This window comes from Podarcis gaigeae, assembly GCF_964106915.1.
Source record: "Podarcis gaigeae genome assembly, chromosome: 18".
NCBI classification, from domain to species: domain Eukaryota; kingdom Metazoa; phylum Chordata; class Lepidosauria; order Squamata; family Lacertidae; genus Podarcis; species Podarcis gaigeae.
Window position 1 is genome coordinate 4,439,630 of NC_139696.1, and position 18,054 is coordinate 4,457,683.

An 18,054-nucleotide genomic window follows, 5' to 3' on the forward strand; every position below is an offset into this window, starting at 1 on the left:
TCTTTTTCTAATCCGCCTTTTCCCCGGACTAGGCCTCAAAGGCAGCTTACAAAAATTATGAAAGCCCAGATAAACTACAGTCTTTTTTGCAATCAAGTAGTATATCAGTGGTATGAAATGAATTATTATTATTTCGTCTAATCCACCTTTTCCCCAGACGGGGGCTCAAAGGTGGCTTACAAAAAAAGTCCAGCTAACTACAGAAAGCTTATATATATATAGATAGATAGATAGATAGATAGATAGATACAACTACAGAAAGCTTGTGTGTGTGCTTTTTAGTATTATCTTTTTATTCTCATTTTAACTATTTCTATGGTGTTTTAACACTGTTATTGTTTAATTAAAAAGTAATTATATATAAATATTCAACAATTTTAATTACTATTTTATTGAACCCCTTCATGGATCACTGACTTGTCGTGGCGAAGGAGCTTGAATAGCTCAGAGAAGCTATGAGCTATGCTGTGCAGGGCCACCTAAGACGGACAGGTCATAGCGGAGAGTTTAGACTAAATGTGATCCACCTGGAGAAGGAACTGGCAAACCACTCCAATATTTTGCCAAGAAAACTCCATGGACATAAAAAAAGGAGAAGCTTTGAGTAGAAAGTGAGAGTTTCCAAGGCATGCTCTGGTTCATGGGGTCACAGAGAGTCGAACACGACTAAGATGACTAAACAACAACATTTAATTAAACAGTAACAGTATTAAAACACCATGGAAACCTGTTAAAATGAAGATAATAAAAAGAGCACAGCCTTGGGGCTCACTACAGTGAATGCACAGCTTTTATGAGTTTATGGGTTGCACAGCTGAGCACAAGGTTGTAGGGAATGAGCAGCAGATAATTTCTCCAAAGATTTCAGTGATCTTACCAGGATAGAAGGCATCTGGCTTTCCTTAAAGGTATTTTTTGTCTATACCAGAGCTTTCCAAACCGTGTGTCGCGACATGTCAGTGTGTCGGCTGCAGTGTGTAGTAGGCGTGTCACACGAATGCTCCTTCCGGGGCTGGAAAGGTGTTGGTTTAACCTCTGGAAGTTCCTACAGCCAATGGGAAGCTGCGCACGCCTCCTCCACGCCAAAAGGAGCGCCGGAAATAGAGCTTGCGCATGCGTGCCTGCGCACTCTGGCCCACTGCGGCGTCTGCAGAACTGTGAACCGGCCAACCCCCGCTCTACAATTACCTTTGCTTGTCCCAGCTATGCAAAAGTCAAGAGGTTTCTGTAGAGGCACAAAGACATTCCCTTATCAGGCAAGCGAGTGACATTCTCTCAGTTCAAAGATACAATGGTACCTCGGGTTACATACGCTTCAGGTTACATATGCTTCAGGTTACAGACTCCGCTAACCCAGAAATAGGGCTTCAGGTTAAGAACTTTGCTTCAGGATAAGAACAGAAATCGTGCTCCGGCGACGCGGCAGCAGCAGGAGGCCCCATTAGCTAAAGTGGTGCTTCAGGTTAAGAACAGTTTCAGGTTAAGAACGGACCTCCGGAATGAATTACCATATTTTTCGGCCCACAGGGCGCACCGGCCCATAGGGCGCACCTATTTTTTTTTGGGGGGGGGGAATAAAGAAAAAAAAATATTTTCCCCCCAGGCACGGGAACAGGCAGCTCCCCACAAGCCAAGGGTTGCGGAGAGCTGCCTGAAGCCTGGGGCGTGCTCCGCTGTGGTCCCCAGGTTTCAGGCTGCTGTCCGCAAGCCTTGGGAGCCCGGCAGGAATTCGCGCGGGCCCCCAAGGCTTGCGGATAGCTTCCTGAAGCCTGGAGAGCGAGAGGGGTCGGTGCGCATCAGGCTTCAGCAAAAGCCTGCATTCGCCCCATAGGACGCACACACATTTCCCCTTCATTTTTGGAGGGGAAAAAGTGCGTCCTATAGGGCGAAAAATACGGTAAGTACTTAACCCGAGGTACCACTGTACTTCGGAGTCAGGCAAAGAGTGTGTGGAGATGTAGCCTGGAAACAGGCCTAAGTACCAGGCAGGTGCAGGGAAGGTGCCTGCTTGACATCAACAGGCAGGTAGTTCCAAAGTGCATTTGTAAAAAAAAAAAGGAGCATGACAGCACCTACACTTTGAAATTCCCTGCCTGTTGATCTCAGGCACCTTCACTGCATTATTTTCAGTGTGGGTTAAAAACACTTTTGTTCAGACAATCCCGTCCATATTTCTAGAATGCTGAAGTGTGTTCTAACCTGCTTTTAGTTTATTCCCAATTTTTTCAATTGCGGTTTTCTAAGCTGTTTCTTTTTTTCCTTTTGGCTGAAAATTGTATTGTTTGATTCCTTTCAAAATCCGCTTTTGAGTATTTTGTGGTTTATTTTAAACAACCAAGCGATGTACAGTCATTACCTCTTGTTACGCTTGCTTCAGGTTAAATCTTTTCAGGTTGCGTTCCGCGGCAACCTGGAAGTACCGGAAAGGGTTACTTCAGGGTTTCGCTGCTAACGCATGCACAGATGCCCAAAATGACATCACACGTATGTGCAGAGGCGGTGAATCGTGACCCGCGCAAGGGCAGATTGCATTCTGCTCATATTGCGAACGGGGCTCCGGAACGGAAGAAGAGTTTGGATTTTATATCCCGCTTTATCACTACCCGAAGGAGTCTCAAAGCGGCTAACATTCTCCTTTCCCTTCCTCTCCCACAACAAACACTCTGTGAGGTGAGTGGGGCTGAGAGACTTCAAAGAAGTGTGACTGGCCCAAGGTCACCCAGCAGCTGCATGTGGAGGAGCAGGGAAGCGAACCCGGTTCCCCAGATTACGAGACTACTGCTCTTAACCACTACACCACACTGGCTCTCAATGACTTGTGTGGTGTAATAAAAGAAGAGGAAAGAAAGAAATCGGAGACAATTTGCAATATAAATAACCCAATTTAAATATCTCCATCATCCTTCAAACCTACCCAGTGTTTGACATGAGATTTACTCAACAAAAGAGCAGCAGTTTCGGACATCAGTCATGCAGCTCTACTGAACCCCAGAAAGTGAAGTTGCTCTGTTTCGATCTCTCTCCATCGCTGGCCCAAAACAAGAAGTCGGCATTGTCTCCATCCTAGATGAACAGCCAGGTTGGTGATCAGGGAACCAGACAAAGCACACACACACAAACCCGACTTCAGAGCTCATTCGACGGGTTTCACTCTCGCCACGAAGATAGAAGAGGCTCTCTGGAGAAACTCCTCTTTCTTCATGGCCACGCTGGGTTTCCGCTCGGCCAGCGCTTTGTCCATGGCCGAAGCCAAGCAATCCGGCCCAAGCTTGGACCCGGCCTCCAGGAAGCGGATGGGGGCTGCGACCTCGGCGGGGCAAAGGGCATCTTCCAGAGTCCCCAGGACCGCCGCACAGACTCGTTTGTCCGCCGCCCCCGAGCTGCCGCCCAGTGCGTTGAAAAGCAAGTCTGCCTTGGCCAGGAACTCCAGGAGGACCAGGCAGGTGAGGACCCCGTAGCGGAAGATGTCAAAGGGCACCGCCTCGTGGTCTCGGCAGGAGACCTTACTCAGCAGGGGCAGAGCGATGTCTTCCGGGGTGCCCTTGTCCTGGCACATCAGTCTCAGCAGCTCGCTGTAGAGCTTACCGCTGACTCCGGGCTTCTTGCGCCTGCCGGCGGCGGACAGGGAATCGTAGGCCACACTGACGTTGTTGTTGAAGGCCATCCTACGGGAAGGAACATAAAACAGATCACTGGTAAAGCAGACAATTTAACTAGACGGCACCCTATGTGATATCGAGCAAGAGAATAATCTGGCTACGGTAAGGAAATTTTGTCCACGGTATGATTATTTCCCACCTAGTCATTTTGACTAAAAAGCAGAGACTTCACCTTGCCAACAAAAGTCTGTACAGTTAAAGCTATGGTTTCCCCAGTAGTGATGCATGGAAGTGAGAGCTGGACCATAAAGAAGGCTGATCGCCAAAGAATGGATGCTTTTGAATTCTGGTGCTGGAGGAGACTCTTGAGAGTCCCATGGACTGCAAGAAGATCAAACCTCTCCATTCTGAAGGAAATCAGCCCTGAGTGCTCATTGGAAGGACAGATCCTGAAGCTGAGGCTCCAAGACTTTGGCCACCTCATGAGAAGAGAAGACTCCCTGGAAAAGACCCTGATGTTGGGGAAGATGGAGGGCGCAAGGAGAAGGGGACGACGGAGGACGAGATGGTGGGACAGTGTTTTCGAAGGGACCAGCATGAGTTTGACCAAAGTGCGGGAGGCAGTGGAAGACAGGAGTGCCTGGCGTGCTCTGGTCCAGGGGGTCACAAAGAGGCGAACACAGCTAAACAACAACAACAACATGATTATTTCCCACCTAGTCATTTTGACACTCAGGCACCCCGTTTGCAGAATTTGACAATTCCAAAATACAGACGCGCTTTCACTTTCGCGAGATTGAATATACTGCCTTCGGCTGTACTTGAAGGTCGATTTCAAAAAATTCCACTGGAAAAATGGTTATGCCCCTGTGGAGAGAGCTGTATCAAGTCAGTGGCTCGTGTGCTTCAAGGTATGTTAGGCTGAGAGACGGCGGATGGCCCAAGGCAAGGCATTTTTTTAACGTCTGTTTCCCTGTCTGGCGCGCTAACCACTAGGCACCGCTGTTTCGAAGCGAAAGGGCGAAGCAGCCCAGTTTCCGTCATACGACCACGGAAAGCCGTGCAGCAGCTAAAAGCGACCCGGATGCCATCCTGGGTTCGAATCCCTGCTCCGCCACAACGCTCACCTGGCAGGGTTGTTGCGACGGTAAAATACAGAGGGCGAGCAACCGCAAAACACAGCCTCCTTGCGGTCCATGGAGGAAATAACAGATTTTTTTTTTTTTGAAAAATAAATGCAATGAAAAGGAAGTATCAACAAATAAAAAACCGAATGCACCCCCTCAACTGAACCCAATATATAAAAAGCGCTGCATGGAACGAGAATGATGTCAGCCTATAAAAGAACTTGGTTATTAAAACATAATTCGTTTTTAGAGCGTTCTCCCTTCGTAATTCGCTTCTCCTCTGAAAAATGGGGGGGGGGGGGGGAGTCGATAGCAGAATGGCAGATGAAGATGATGGATTTTTCAGAGCTAGCCGACCTAACCGGAAGAGTCTGTGACCAGAAGGAGGAGGAATATTAGGAAGAGTGGATTAAATTTAATGATTACTTAGTTAAATATGTTAAGTTAAATTAACTGAAAACAGCTTGCCGACATTTAATTGGCTTAGGATTTTATTTATGTTAAGTGTTGAATGAATATGTTTAAGTTCAAAATGTGAAGATCTAAGGATGTTAATGTTTAAGTTAAATTTTACAAGAACTGTGATTGGAAAACCGTTAAAAGGATGTGCAATGAAATTCAACCAAGGGGAAGCGAGGAAGTCACCTAACAATGTTAATAAGTGTAATTTTCAATGAGGCTATGATTTATGTTTGTTTGTCTTATGTGTTTGTTTGTTTGTTTGTTTATAATGTTGTGAAAACCAATAAAAAAAAATTTGGAAAAAAAATTAAAGCGTTCACTCTTCCTAATTATAATAATAATAAATAATAATACATTTTTATTTATATCCCGGAAGCCGGGCTCAGGGCGGCTAACAATAATTCGCTTCTCCTCTGAAAAAACGGTAAGGGGGGGAAGACTTCATGTCCCAGGAGGCCCCGCGCGCCAAAGCACAGCGAAAGAGCCCCGAATCTTGCCGCGGTGCATTCTGGGCGCTGTAGTTTTTCCCCGCCCCGGCCTTCCTTCCCACCTGCCGCACCTGTGGGAGTGGTGAGCCAGGCTCAGGTACCACAAGGCCCGTCCGAGGCGCCCCCGCAGCAGCCCCCGGGGCTCCCCGCCGCCGTCGGCCGCCGACAAGGCCTCTCCCGCCTCCGCCTCCTCAGGGCCGCCCTGCGCCAGCCTCTCGAAGTAGCCGGCCAGGAAGCCAACGGGCTCCTCAGGCCGCGCCTCCAGCACCTTCAGCAGGGCCTCGCGGACCATGTCGCTCACGCCGGCCTGCAGGAGGAACTCCGCCTCGCTCTCGGACGGGGCGCCGTTCGAGGGAAGGGACGGCCGGACCGGGTCGCTCCCGGCTGCCGCCGCCGAGCGCCGCTTCTCGCTGGCCGCCATTTTGTCTGAGGGCGCCGCTTAGCGACGGCCGCCATCTTGGGTGAGGGCCGCGCGTCGGCCATTTTGGGTGAGGGCCGCGCCTCGCGTTCTTGCGACGGGCAACCAATCAAAAGCCAGCGAGCGAAGAGGAGACGCTGAGGCGGCCGCCGTTCTTGTTTTTAACCCAGCTTCCACCATGAAGAGGGAAATGGCTAGAGCGCCGCCCTCCATCATTACCGGAAGTATAGGCCGCGCTCTACCGTAAAGTTGCTAAGGCATAAGGCAGCGCTGCTTTGCGGCAACATATCGATGATAGATATCCAGTATTATTATTTTTAAAAATCATAGTTATTCGAGTGTGTGTGTGTTTCCCCCCCCCTTGGCCTGTCTATCCCTTCCTGCTCTATGGGAGTCCATTTCCGTCGAAACTGCAGGATAGAGGAAGTGTCGCGAGAGTTGGAGCAGCAGCCAATCAGAGCGCTGCGCCAACTCGCGGGGCGAACGAGGCATGCTGTTTGGGCGGGGGTGAGGCGAAGGCAGCCATCTTTGATATGGGCAGCGTGACTTTACCCTTACTATGCCAGAAAAGGCTGGTTTTGTTGCCGCCTTTCTTAGTGTAACGGCTGAGCTGTGACTTGGGGAGTTTTACCTGCTTCTGTGGGCAGTTTGACCCCCAGCCCCCTTTTGCTGGAGCTCAGTAAGTGGCGGGGTTTGCATAAAGTGAGATTGCATGGGGTTTTTTTTGGGGGGGGGCTAATAGCATTGCAAAGCTATTAAGGATAATAATAATAATAATAATAATAATAATAATAATAATAATAATAATAATAATAATAATAATTTATTTATACCTCGCCCTCCCCAGCCAAGACCGGGCTCAACCAATAATAAAAACAAGTTGATTAAAATACAATTTAAAGCTATTAAGGGCTTTGCAATGCTCACTGCATGATATTTGTTTATTTATCAATAAGGGTGCGGGTTGCTAATCAGCCTGTATGGTGGTTGTGTTTTTTGCCCGCCCCCCCAGAATTTATTTAAATTTTCAGCCTGGTTGCAAAACCAGCTTGCAGGAGGGCGTGGGGGCAGAGAAACCAGGACCACCTCTGTCTCTTCGGTGCACGTGCCTGTGTCTATTTATATGTTTCCTTCTGGTTCCTTCCCCCCACCCCCAATCAAAACAGACAGAGAAATAAAGAATCAAAACTGCAAAGCTTGGGTCCGGAGGATTAAATCAAGAAGTGGCACTAAAAGTAGAACGCCTGGGGTACACACAGACACAAACAACACACTCCATTCGGAAGCCTGTACCAAACACGAAAGCTTATACCTAAAACTACTCAGTTGGTCTCTAATTTTATAATTATAATTATAAAATTCTTTTGGAAGGATTCTTTTAAATACTAAGATCATATACAGTGGTGCCTCGCAAGACGAAAAGAATCCGTTCCGCGATTCTCTTCATTTAGCGGTTTTTTCGTCTTGCGAAGCAAGCCCATTGACTTAGTGGATTAGCGCTATTAGCGGCTTTTAGCGGCTTATCAGCTTAGCGGATAAGCAGATAAGCGGCTTAGCGGCTTAGAAAAGGGGGGGAAGGGGAAAAAAGTCGGAAGAACTCGCAAGACATTTCGTCTTGCGAAGCAAGCCCATAGGGAAATTCGTTTTGCGAAGCGCCTCCAAAACGGAAAACCCTTTCGTCTAGCGGGTTTTTCGTCTTGCGAGGCATTCGTCTTGCGGGGCACCACTGTAACTTTTTTTAATACAGTGGTGCCTCGCAAGACGAAAAGAATCCGTTCCGCGATTCTCTTCGTCTAGCGGTTTTTTGCGTCTTGCGAAGCAAGCCCATTGACAGCTTAGCGGATTAGCGCTATTAGCGGCTTTTAGCGGCTTATCAGCTTAGCGGATAAGCAGATAAGCAGCTTAGCGGCTTAGAAAAAGGGGGGGAAAGGGAAAAAAAGTCGGAAAGACTCACAAGACATTTCGTCTTGCGAAGCAAGCCCATAGGGAAATTTGTTTTGCGAAGCACCTCCAAAATGGAAAACCCTTTCGCCTAGCGGGTTTTTCGTCTTGCGAGGCGTTCGTCTTGCGGGGCACCACTGTATTTGATTCTTTTAAGGGAGTTTTAAGGTCTTTTTAACTATCTTTTTAAAGAATAGTTTTAATTTATTTTGACTACCAGGGGTCAGCAAACTTTTTCAGCAGGGGGCCGGTCCACTGTCCCTCAGACCTTGTGGGGGGCAGGACTATATTGGAGAGGAAGGAACAAATTCCTATGCCCCACAAATAACCCAGAGATGCATTTTAAATAAAAGCACACATTCTACTCATGTAAAAAACACGCTGATTCCTGGACCACCAGGGGGTCGCATTTAGAAGGCGATTGGGCCGGATCCAGCCCCCGGGCCTTAGTTTGCTTATCATAACAGCAGACCAACACAGCTACCTACTTGAATCTAGTATAATTTCCCAGTAATCTTTCTTTTCCTTTTCCAGTAAATCAGTGTATGCCTTTTATGAACTGAAAACACTGGTACCTCGCGTTAAGTACTTAATTCGTTCTGGGGGTCTGTTCTTAACCTGAAACTGTTCTTAACCTGAAGCACCACTTTAGCTAATGGGGCCTCCTGCTGCCGCCGCGCCGCCAGAGCACGATTTCTGTTCTCACCCTGAAGCAAAGTTCTTAATCCGAGGTACTATTTCTGGGTTAGCGGAGTCCGTAACCTGGAGCATCTGTAACTTGAGGTACCAGTAATCTTTCTTTTCCTTTTCCGATAAATCAGTGTATGCCTTTTATGAAATGAATACAGTTGTACCTCGTAAGATGAATGCCTCGGAAGACTTAAAACTCGCAAAACAAAAGGGTTTTTGGTTTTTTTGAGTTGCTTCGCAAGACGGATTTCCCTATGGGCTTGCTTCGCAAGACGAAAACGTCTTGCAAGTTTGTTTCCTTTGTCTTGCAAGTTTGTTTCCTTTTTCTTAAAACCGTGCATTCACTTTGAGGAGCAACTCATAGCACGCGGTGTGGTAGCCTTTTTTGAGGTTTTTGAAGACTTTGGTGCTTTTTGAAGCTTTTCCAAAGTCCGTGCTTCGCAAGACGAAAAAATCGCAAGACGAAAAAACTCGCGGAACGAATTAATTTCGTCTTGCGAGGCACCACTGTAAATAAATCTACCCCACCACCCTCTGCTCCATCTTTGCCAGGTGCCTGGAACCAATGGATGCCGGACGCGCCCTTCCTAAAACCCGCCCCCGGAAGAAGAGGAAGAAGGTGATGGTCTGGTCGGGCAAGCTGAGGTGCCCCCAGGCCCCCTCCGCTTCCGCCGGCGTGGACGTCTTCCGCTGCGCTGTCTGCGAGAAGGACATCAAGTACCTGACGAACTTCCGCGAGCATCAGCGCATCCACACGGGCGAGCGACCCTACCAATGCAAACGCTGCGCCAAGACCTTCACCCGATGTGCTGACCTCATCAAACACCGCCTGGTGCACTCGGCCAAGCGGCCCTTCCACTGCCGGACCTGCGGGAAGCGCTTCAAGCTGCGGGCCGACCTGGACAAGCACAGCAAGGTGCACTCGGACGAGGCTCCCTTCCCCTGCCACCTGTGCCCGAAGCGCTTCAAGCGCACCTCTTGCCTCGTGAAGCACCTGCGCATCCACACGCAGGAGAAGCCCTTCGCCTGTGCGCACTGCGCCCGGCGCTTCAAGTGGGAGGCCTCGGTCAAGGAGCACGAGCGGGTGCACACCGGCGAGAGGCCGCACCGCTGTGGCGAGTGCGCCAAAGCCTTCACCCACCGGTCCACCTTCCTGCAGCATCGCCGCACTCACCAGGCCCAGCCAGCCTTCGGCTGCGAGCAATGCTCCAAGGCCTTCAACCACAAGTCCAACCTCTTAAAGCACATGAGGAACGTGCACACTGTTAACGGAGAAATCTGAGGGATCCCTTGGGAAAAAAACAAGGAATACCAGAGCAAAACGGCAGCTAGACTGGTGACTGGGAGCTGCCGCCGAGGCCATGTAACACCGGTCCTGAGAGACCTGCATTGGCTCCCAGTACGTTTCCGAGCACAATTCAAAGTGTTGGTGCTGACCTTTAAAGCCCTAAACGGCCTCGGTTTTGTATACCTGAAGGAGCGTCTCCATCCCGATCGTTCAGCCCGGACACTGAGGTCCAGCGCCGAGGGCCTTCTGGCCGTTCCCTCATTGCGAGAAGTGAGGTTACAGGGAACCAGGCAGAGGGCCTTCTCGGTGGTGGCGCCCTCCCTGTGGAATGCCCTCCCACCAGATGTGAAGGAAATAAGCAGCTATCTTCTCTTTAAAAGACATCTGAAGGCAGCCCTGTTTAGGGAAGTTTTTAATATTTAATGCTGTATTGTTTTTAACACTTGATTGGAAGCCACCCAGAGTGGCTGGGGAAACTCAGCCAGATGGGCTGGGTATAAATAATAAATTACTATTATTATTATTATTATTATTATAAAACAGCAGCCAGTAGGCTTGGTCTTTATTGAAGACTGTCGCGACAGGACTCCCACCTGCCACAAGGTGGAACAAGATGGAAGCCCCCCAACAAAAGAGAACCCAAACTTTTATTAGCTGCTCATCCCCATGTTAAATTAAAGATAAAGGGACCCCTGACCGTTAGGTCCAGTCGTGGCTGACTGTGGGGTTGAGGCGCTCATCTCGCTTTATTGGCCGAGGGAGCCGGCGTACAGCTTCCGGGTCATGTGGCCAGCAGGACTAAGCCGCTTCTGGCGAACCAGAGCAGTGCACGGAAACGGCGTTTACCTTCCCGCTGGAGTGATACCTATTTATCTACTTGCACTTTGACGTGCTTTCAAACTGCTAGGTGGGCAGGAGCAGGGACCGAGCAACCAGAACGGGATTCGAACCGCCAGCCTTCTGATCGGCAAGTCCTAGGCTCTGTGGTTTAGACCCCAGCGCCACCCACGTCCCAAGAGAAGTCATAGAACCACTCTATTCTGCCTTGGTCAGACCACACCTGGAATATTTTGTCCCATTCTGGATGCCACGATTTAAAAAGGATGTTGACAAGTTGGAAGGTGTGCAGAAGAGTGCGACCGATATGATTGAGGGTCTGGAAAGTAGTCCTGATTAGGAACGGTTGAGGGGACTGGGCATGTTTAGCCTGGGGAAAGGGAGACAGGTGATAGGATAGTCACAAGACAGGTGGAGAAAGCTTGCTTTTTGCTGCTCCAGAGGGTAAGAACCAAACCAATGGCTTCAAACTATAAGGAGAGATTCCGTCTAAACACCAGGATGAACTTTCTGATGGCAAGAGCTGTAAAATTCATATTAAATTGCTGTTCTAGGGGTTGTTTTTAAAAGTCTGGAACCAATTAATCCATTTTGCATTACTTTCTATGGGAGAGTGTGCCTTGGTTGTGGAACGCTTTGGTTTTGGAACAGACTTCCAGAACGGATAATGTTTAAGGAACCAAGGTACCACTGTAGATTCAAACTCTTTTAAAAAATGTAGCAACCTGTTTATTTTGTAATGTTGGGACTAGAATGGGGATTGCAAACGAATATTCTGATTAAAAACCTATTGAATGTAGCCTAGCTGCTGCCGCCTTTTCCCTGTGGAACCTACCAAGTGTTGGCTGGGCCATTCTGGTATTACAGAACATTCACAAACATTCCAACTTCGCCGAATGAAGACGCTCCTCCCTTGCCTCGTTTTGAGGACTCAAAACTGCTGCCAGGATTAGAAGGGTCAAGCCAATGGCAAGATGAGAAAGTTGCCTTCTTTCAGGTCCACCTCGCTTGCCCGTTTAGCCAGCACTGATTGGCAGTGCCTGGTCTTTCAAATCCAACACCTGCCCCTTCCACCTCCTCCCTGATCCTATTAACTGGAGGGACCAAGGATTGGAGCTGGAGCCTTCTGGATGCAAAGCAGGTGTTCTGCCACTGAGCGCAGCCCCCCTCCCCTGAGAAATAGGGGTCCAGTATACCTGAAGGACCGTCTCCATCCCCATCGCTCTACCCGGACACTGAGGTCCAGCTCCGAGGGCCTCCTGGTGGTTCCCTCCCTGCGAGAAGCCAAGTTACAGGGAACCAGACAGAGGGCCTTCTTGGTGGTGGCGCCCGCCCTGTGGAATGCCCTCCCACCAGATGTCAAAGAGAAAAACGACTACCAAACTTTTAGAAGACATCTAAAGGCAGCCCTGTTTAGGGAAGCTTTTAATGTTTAATAGGTTATTTTAGTGTTTTGTTGGAAGCTGCCCAGATTGGCTGGGGAAACCCAGCCAGATGGGCGGGGTATAAATAAATTATTATTATTATTATTACAGGGGTCAGCAAACTTTTTCAGCAGGGGGCCTTTCCACTGTTTCTCAGACCTTATGGGGGGGCCAGACTATATTTTGAAAAACCTATTATTTAAACAGAGATGCAGTTTAAATAAAAACACACATTCTACTAATATATAAACACCAAACAGGCCCACAAATAACCCAGAGATGCATTTTAAATAAAAGGACACATTCTACTCATGTAAAAACACACTGATTCCCAGACCGTCCACGGGCCGGATTTAGAAGGCGATTGGGCCGGATCTGGCCCCCAGGCCTTAGTTTGGCTACCCATGAAACAGAACAGCCTTTCTCAACCTGTGGGTCCCCAGATGTTGTTGAACTACAACTCCCATCACCCCTTGCTAGCAAGGCCAGAGCTCAGGGATGATGGGAGTTGTAGTCCAACAACATCTGGGGACCCGCAGATTGAGAAGCGCTGAAATAGAAGAAGCTGTCCTCTAAGCAGTTGAGGAATCCCGTCTTCCCACGATAGATGGGGCTGCTTTAGGTTTAAGGCTCGTTCAGATCACACAATGCAGACATGATGTGGAAAAGAACCCCGTTTAATTACAGCAGTGGTAATCTGTACAGAAAACAACAATTGTATGTACAGTAGATTGGGCTTATATACAAAGCAATCTATTTAGGGATTTGGCTGCCGTTGACAAAGGCATTTCTGGATTAACTCACTTGACGGGAGCAATGATTTGCCTGGTGCCCGCTCTGTCCATAGGCGATGTCCCCTTCCTCTGCTGTTTTAAGCCCAGAGAGACTTCCCCTGACTATGGAGGTTCCATCACTAGCAAATTGACACATCTGCCCTCCATAAAAAAGACCAGAAGAGCCTTGGGGGATAACTCAGTCAGTAGAGAAGGAAACTCTTAATCACAGGGTTGTGGATTCGAGTCCCGCATGGAGCAAAAGATTCCCGTGTCACAGGTGTCCCAATTGTACGATTCTGTGACACTTGGCTGCCTAAGGCTGTAGTCATCGCCGCAATTAAAAAAAGGTAAAGGGACCCCTGACCATTAGGTCCACTCTTGTCCGACTCTGGGGTTGTGGCGCTCATCTCACTTTACTGGCCGGCGTACAGCTTCCAGGTCATGTGGCCAGCAGGACTAAGCCGCTTCTGGCGAACCAGAGCAGTGCACGGAAACGCCGTTGACCTTCCCGCTGGAGTGGTACCTATTTATCTACTTGCACTTTGACGTGCTTTCGAACTGCTAGGTTGGCAGGAGCAGGGACCGAGCAACGGGAGCTCACCCCGTCACTGGGATTTGAACTGCCGACCTTCTGATCAGCAAATCCTAGGCTCTGTGGTTTAACCCACAGCGCCACCCGCGTCCCTGAGAATTAAAAGTCCACAAAGAAATACCTGATTTGATTTGTGCTTGGGGGTCTGTTGGCCAGCCAGCATACCCAGCTATTGACGTCTCGAGTCTAAGAGTTGGGAAAGAGGGAGAAATGGAGGAGATGTTGGGCCCACACCTCTAGGGATAGTTTCTATCCAGTCTCGCTTCGTGTTCAAAACTCTGGGGCATCTGTTTGCCTCCTGCCCACTGCCCTGACCCTAAAAAAGGCCAGCTCAAAACACACTGAATTTCAAGTGCGGTCAGAAGCAACCTGTGCTCAGGGTTGCGGCCTCAAAAAATGTCAAAGAGGGACCGGCGTTCGACTGCACAGCTAGACTTGGATGACCTCCTAAACCTCTTAGGATTCCGGCGTATGGTTTCAGTCTTGGCAGAAGTTGTTCCTGTCGATTGGTGCATAGCTGTCAAGCGTCCCTTATTTGGCGGGAAAGTCCCTTATCCCAGCGCCGTGTCCCGCTGCTGTCCCTTATTGATGATGTCCCTTAAATTCCCCGGGTTTCAAAGGAAGCAGCTCCTCTCCCTCCCTCCCTGCCGGCCAGGGAGGAGGGAGGCTCCAACTGTGTTGCTTGGCTGCATTGCTCACCCAATAAGGAGTATAAGAACGATTGGGGGGTGGAGCTTGCATGCCTTGTGCCGATATAATCGGCCGTATTGCCTGGGGACTCGCCTTTGCTCAGCGCTTCCCAGCGGAGAGGTGACTGTGGTTTTCCTTGCTGCATCCCCTTTGCCGGGTTGCTGCGCTGTGGGAACCACCGCTTGAGGCTTGGTTTGGCTGCTGGCTGGGCTTTCTGCCTTTGGCTCGGAGGGGCTCAGAGGTTGAACGTACCTGTGCTTTGAAAATCCCTTATTTTCGAGGCTGCTGGTCCCTTATTTTCAAATCTGTAAGTTGACAGCTATGGATTGGTGGGTGGGGAGAGTCGACCACCCTCCGCTGGGGTAGTAGGGTACCTCTGCTGGGCTTGCCTCTTCTCTGTGACCCCAGGAAGCGTGGAAAGAAACCTCTCGAGTTGTCCTGCGGGTCCTCTCTAGTAGCAGCAGGTGGCGGGAGAGGCGCCCCAGGAAAATTCAGGGGGGAAACACGGTAACTGCTGCAGAGAGAACAGTGCCGGAACAGGCGGGTGTCGGTAGAGCCGCCGGATCCTAGCCGCGCCGCCGCCACAAGCGACGGGCCACATAACCAGTGATGACAACCCCTAGGAGCGAGCCGGTGCTTCCGATGGCGACGGCGGTTTCTGTGCTGAACATAGCTGGAGAGAGACACAGAAAGGGAGACAGCTTGAGCGGTACAATTCCGTGGTTCCCGTAACCGCAAGAAGCCTGGCGCAATCTATGGGGAACCTGGTGCTGAGGCAATAACTCCCCCCAACACCCCCTCCACTTTAGAAATACAGTGGTACCTCGGGTTAAGTACTTAATTCGTTCCGGAGGTCCGTTCTTAACCTGAAACTGTTCTTAACCTGAAGCACCACTTTAGCTAATGGGGCCTCCTGCTGCTGCCGCACCGCCGGAGCACGATTTCTGTTCTTATCCTGAAGCAAAGTTCTTAACTTGAAGCACTATTTCTGGGTTAGTGGAGTCTGTAACCTGAAGCGTATGTAACCTGAAGTGTATGTAACCCGAGGTACCACTGTAGCAATCTATGCCAGAAAGTCTGCCATGCATCTCCCACAAGGGATGGTCTAACTCAGGGGTAGGCAAACTAAGGTCTGTGGGCCCAATCGCCTTCTCAATCCGGCCCACGGACGGTCCGGGAATCAGCATGTATTTACATGAGTAGAATGTGTCCTTTAAAATGCATCTCTGGGTTATTTCTGGGGCATAGGAATTTGTTCATTCCCCCCCCCCCAAAAAAAAATAGTCCGGCCCCCCCACAAGTTCTGAGGGATAGTGGACCGACCGCCTGCTGAAAAAGTTTGCTGACCCCTGCTCTGGAACATAGGAAGCCACCTTATACCAAGTCAAAACATTGGTCCAGCTAGCTGGGAGTGGGTTATTTGTGGGGCCTGCCTGGTGTTTTTACATGACTCAGCCAGTGGGATAAAAAGCAGCGCCAGTACAGAGACCCTAAAGCAGAGACATCACCTCGCCGACAAAGGTCCGTATAGTTCAAGCTCTGGTTTTCCCAGTAGTGATGTATGGAAGTGAGAGCTGGACCATCAAGAAGGCTGATTGCCGAAGAATGGATGCTTTTGAATTCTGGTGCTGGAGGAGACTCTTGAGAGTCCCATGGACTGCAAGAAGATCAAACCTCTCCATTCTGAAGGAAATCAGCCCTGAGTGCTCACTGGAAGGACAGATCCTGAAGCTGAGGTTCCAAGACTTTGGCCACCTCATGAGAAGAGGACTCCCTGGAAAAGACCCTGATGTTGGGAAAGATGGAGGGCACAAGGAGAAGGGGACAATAGAGGACGAGATGGTGGGACAGTGTTCTCGAAGCTACCAGCATGAGTTTGACCAAACTGCAGGAAGCAGTGGAAGACAGGAGGGCCTGGCGTGCTCTGGTCCAGGGGGTCACAAAGAGGCGGACATGACTAAACGACTAAACAACAACAACAATACAGAGACCCTAGGGATTCAAAAGGCCAAGAGGGGAGGACCCCCTAGGTGACGATGGGCGGTTGTCCCGCAACGGACAGCAGGGCTTTTGCAGAGGCCAGAATGAAACGACCTAGAAAACCTGAAGAGGCCTGCCTCCAGATTTGAGACACTGCTGAAGAAGGGAAAAGGAGCCCCTGTCTACTCACCGTTAGGCACGATGGAGATGGTCAAACTGGCCATGTGAGGCTGTCTGGCTATCGCGACGCACCGGTAAACCCCCTGATGCTCCAGGGAGACGCTCTCCACAACCAGGGTGGACCGGCCCTCGGCTTCTTCCTGGCGGTACCGGGACTTCGCCACGGGCGTCTCCACCCACCGGACCTGGACGTCTTCGCTGCAGTCGGCCGCAAGGCATGTGATCCGCAGGGTGCCCCCCGTGCTGCCTTGGGTGGGAACAGGGGTGATGACAGGGCGGCAGGGGTCTCTAGAGGGGTCCGTGGTGGCGGAGGAGCTGCGTGGCTTTTCGGCGGCGAGCGTGGCGAGGCTGCTGGCCGTGGCGCAGACGGACGCGGTGGTAGGTGCTTCATCCGTCAAGCGAGGGGGTTGCGAAGTCGCTGGCGTCTCCGTAGATGTCAAGACAGGGACTTGCATGGTGTTGGCCCCGGTCCCAGAATTCTGAGAGCTTGTCTGCACCGCCGCAACAGAATTCCTCGTTGGAGAAGGGCTACTCGTTTCCGGAAGGGGTTCTGGGGTGGGAGATGTGGTCAATGTTGTGGTCAGGGGTTCGGTGGAGAGAAGGGCAAGGCCCTGGGTGGTCGCCGGCGGCTCGGTGACGGCCGACTCCTGAGTAGCCACGCGGCTCGTTCTTTCCGTCACGAGAGCAAAGGTGGCCTCCTCTGTAGCGCTGGGCACCTGTGTGGCTGCGAACCAAAAGTTTTTGCATCTTTTTTAAAAAAGGCATTCACAATATTTTCACTGGCAGATTAATCAACTAGAGTTTAGTTGATTAATCCGAGCCAGTTATTTTTTATCAGCAAGGGCTGAGCGTTGATGCTGAATTTTTAATGTCAACGCCAGCCTTTCCCCAACACAGTGCCCTCCAATGCTTTGAGCCACGGCTCCTGCCAGCCCTGACCAAAGGTGAGGGTTAATGGGATTTGTAGTCCAAAACATCTATTGTAGTCAATCAACTAGGAGGGCTTTAATAATAATAATAAAATATTTTTTATACCCTGCCCATCTGGCCGGGCCTCCCCAGCCACTCTGGGCGGCTCCCACCAGAACATTAAAAACACAAACATCAAACATTAAAAACTTCCCTAAACAGGGCTGCCTTCAGATGTTTTCTGAAAGTCAGATAGCCGTTTCTTTCCTTGACATCTGGTGGGAGGGCGTTCCACGGGGCGGGTGCCACCACCGAGAAGGCCCTCTGCCTGGTTCCCTGTAACCTCACTTCTCGCAAGGAGGGAACCGCCAGAAGGCCCTCGGAGCTGGACCTCATTGTCCGTGCTGGACGATGGGGGTGGAGACGCTGCTTCAGGGATACTGGGCCTTTGAGGCCGTTTAGGGCTTTCAAGGTCAGCCCCAACACTTTGAGTTGTGCCCGGAAACATACTGGGAGCCAATGGAGGTCTTTCAGGACCAGTTTTATGTGGTCTCGGTGGCTGCTCCAAGTCCCCAGTCTAGCTGCCGCATTCTGGATTAGTTGCAGTTTCCGGGTCACCTTCAAAGGCAGCCCCACATAGAGCGCATGGCAGA

General features: G+C 50.2%; 3 protein-coding genes across 5 annotated transcripts in view; 1 reads left to right on the forward strand and 2 right to left on the reverse strand.

The window, feature by feature from the left end:
* Window positions 1-18,054, reverse strand: part of MADCAM1 (mucosal vascular addressin cell adhesion molecule 1) — a 113,277-nt gene that overhangs the window by 88,935 nt on the left and 6,288 nt on the right. The window contains exons 4-5 of one of the 2 annotated variants that reach the window (XR_014559722.1): window positions 16,503-17,216; window positions 13,679-15,005 (exon numbers count right to left, since the gene is read on the reverse strand). Coding sequence is in view for 1 of the 2 variants with exons in the window: in XM_083720541.1 (XP_083576667.1) it covers window positions 14,899-15,005; window positions 16,503-17,216 (821 nt within the window). In the remaining variant the exon portion in view is untranslated. Of the gene's footprint in view, window positions 1-12,933; window positions 15,006-16,502; window positions 17,217-18,054 lie in introns of those variants that run through there. The other variant, XM_083720541.1, reaches the window with a different exon arrangement.
* Window positions 2,863-6,154, reverse strand: TPGS1 (tubulin polyglutamylase complex subunit 1). The gene is made up of 2 exons (XM_083720708.1): window positions 5,748-6,154; window positions 2,863-3,665 (listed from the first exon to the last, which is right to left on the reverse strand). Exons 1-2 carry the CDS (start codon window positions 6,095-6,097, stop codon window positions 3,134-3,136), a joined length of 882 nt encoding a protein of 293 aa, XP_083576834.1. The 5' UTR covers window positions 6,098-6,154; the 3' UTR covers window positions 2,863-3,133.
* On the forward strand, window positions 6,119-11,647 carry LOC310835790 (uncharacterized protein). Of its 2 annotated transcripts, none has more exons than XM_083720759.1 (2): window positions 6,119-6,164; window positions 9,278-11,647. In XM_083720759.1, exon 2 carries the CDS (start codon window positions 9,291-9,293, stop codon window positions 10,005-10,007), a length of 717 nt encoding a protein of 238 aa, XP_083576885.1. In that variant the 5' UTR covers window positions 6,119-6,164; window positions 9,278-9,290; the 3' UTR covers window positions 10,008-11,647. The 2 variants fall into 2 exon arrangements, with proteins under 2 accessions (XP_083576885.1, XP_083576884.1); XM_083720758.1 differs by lacking the exon at window positions 6,119-6,164 and adding an exon at window positions 6,233-6,773.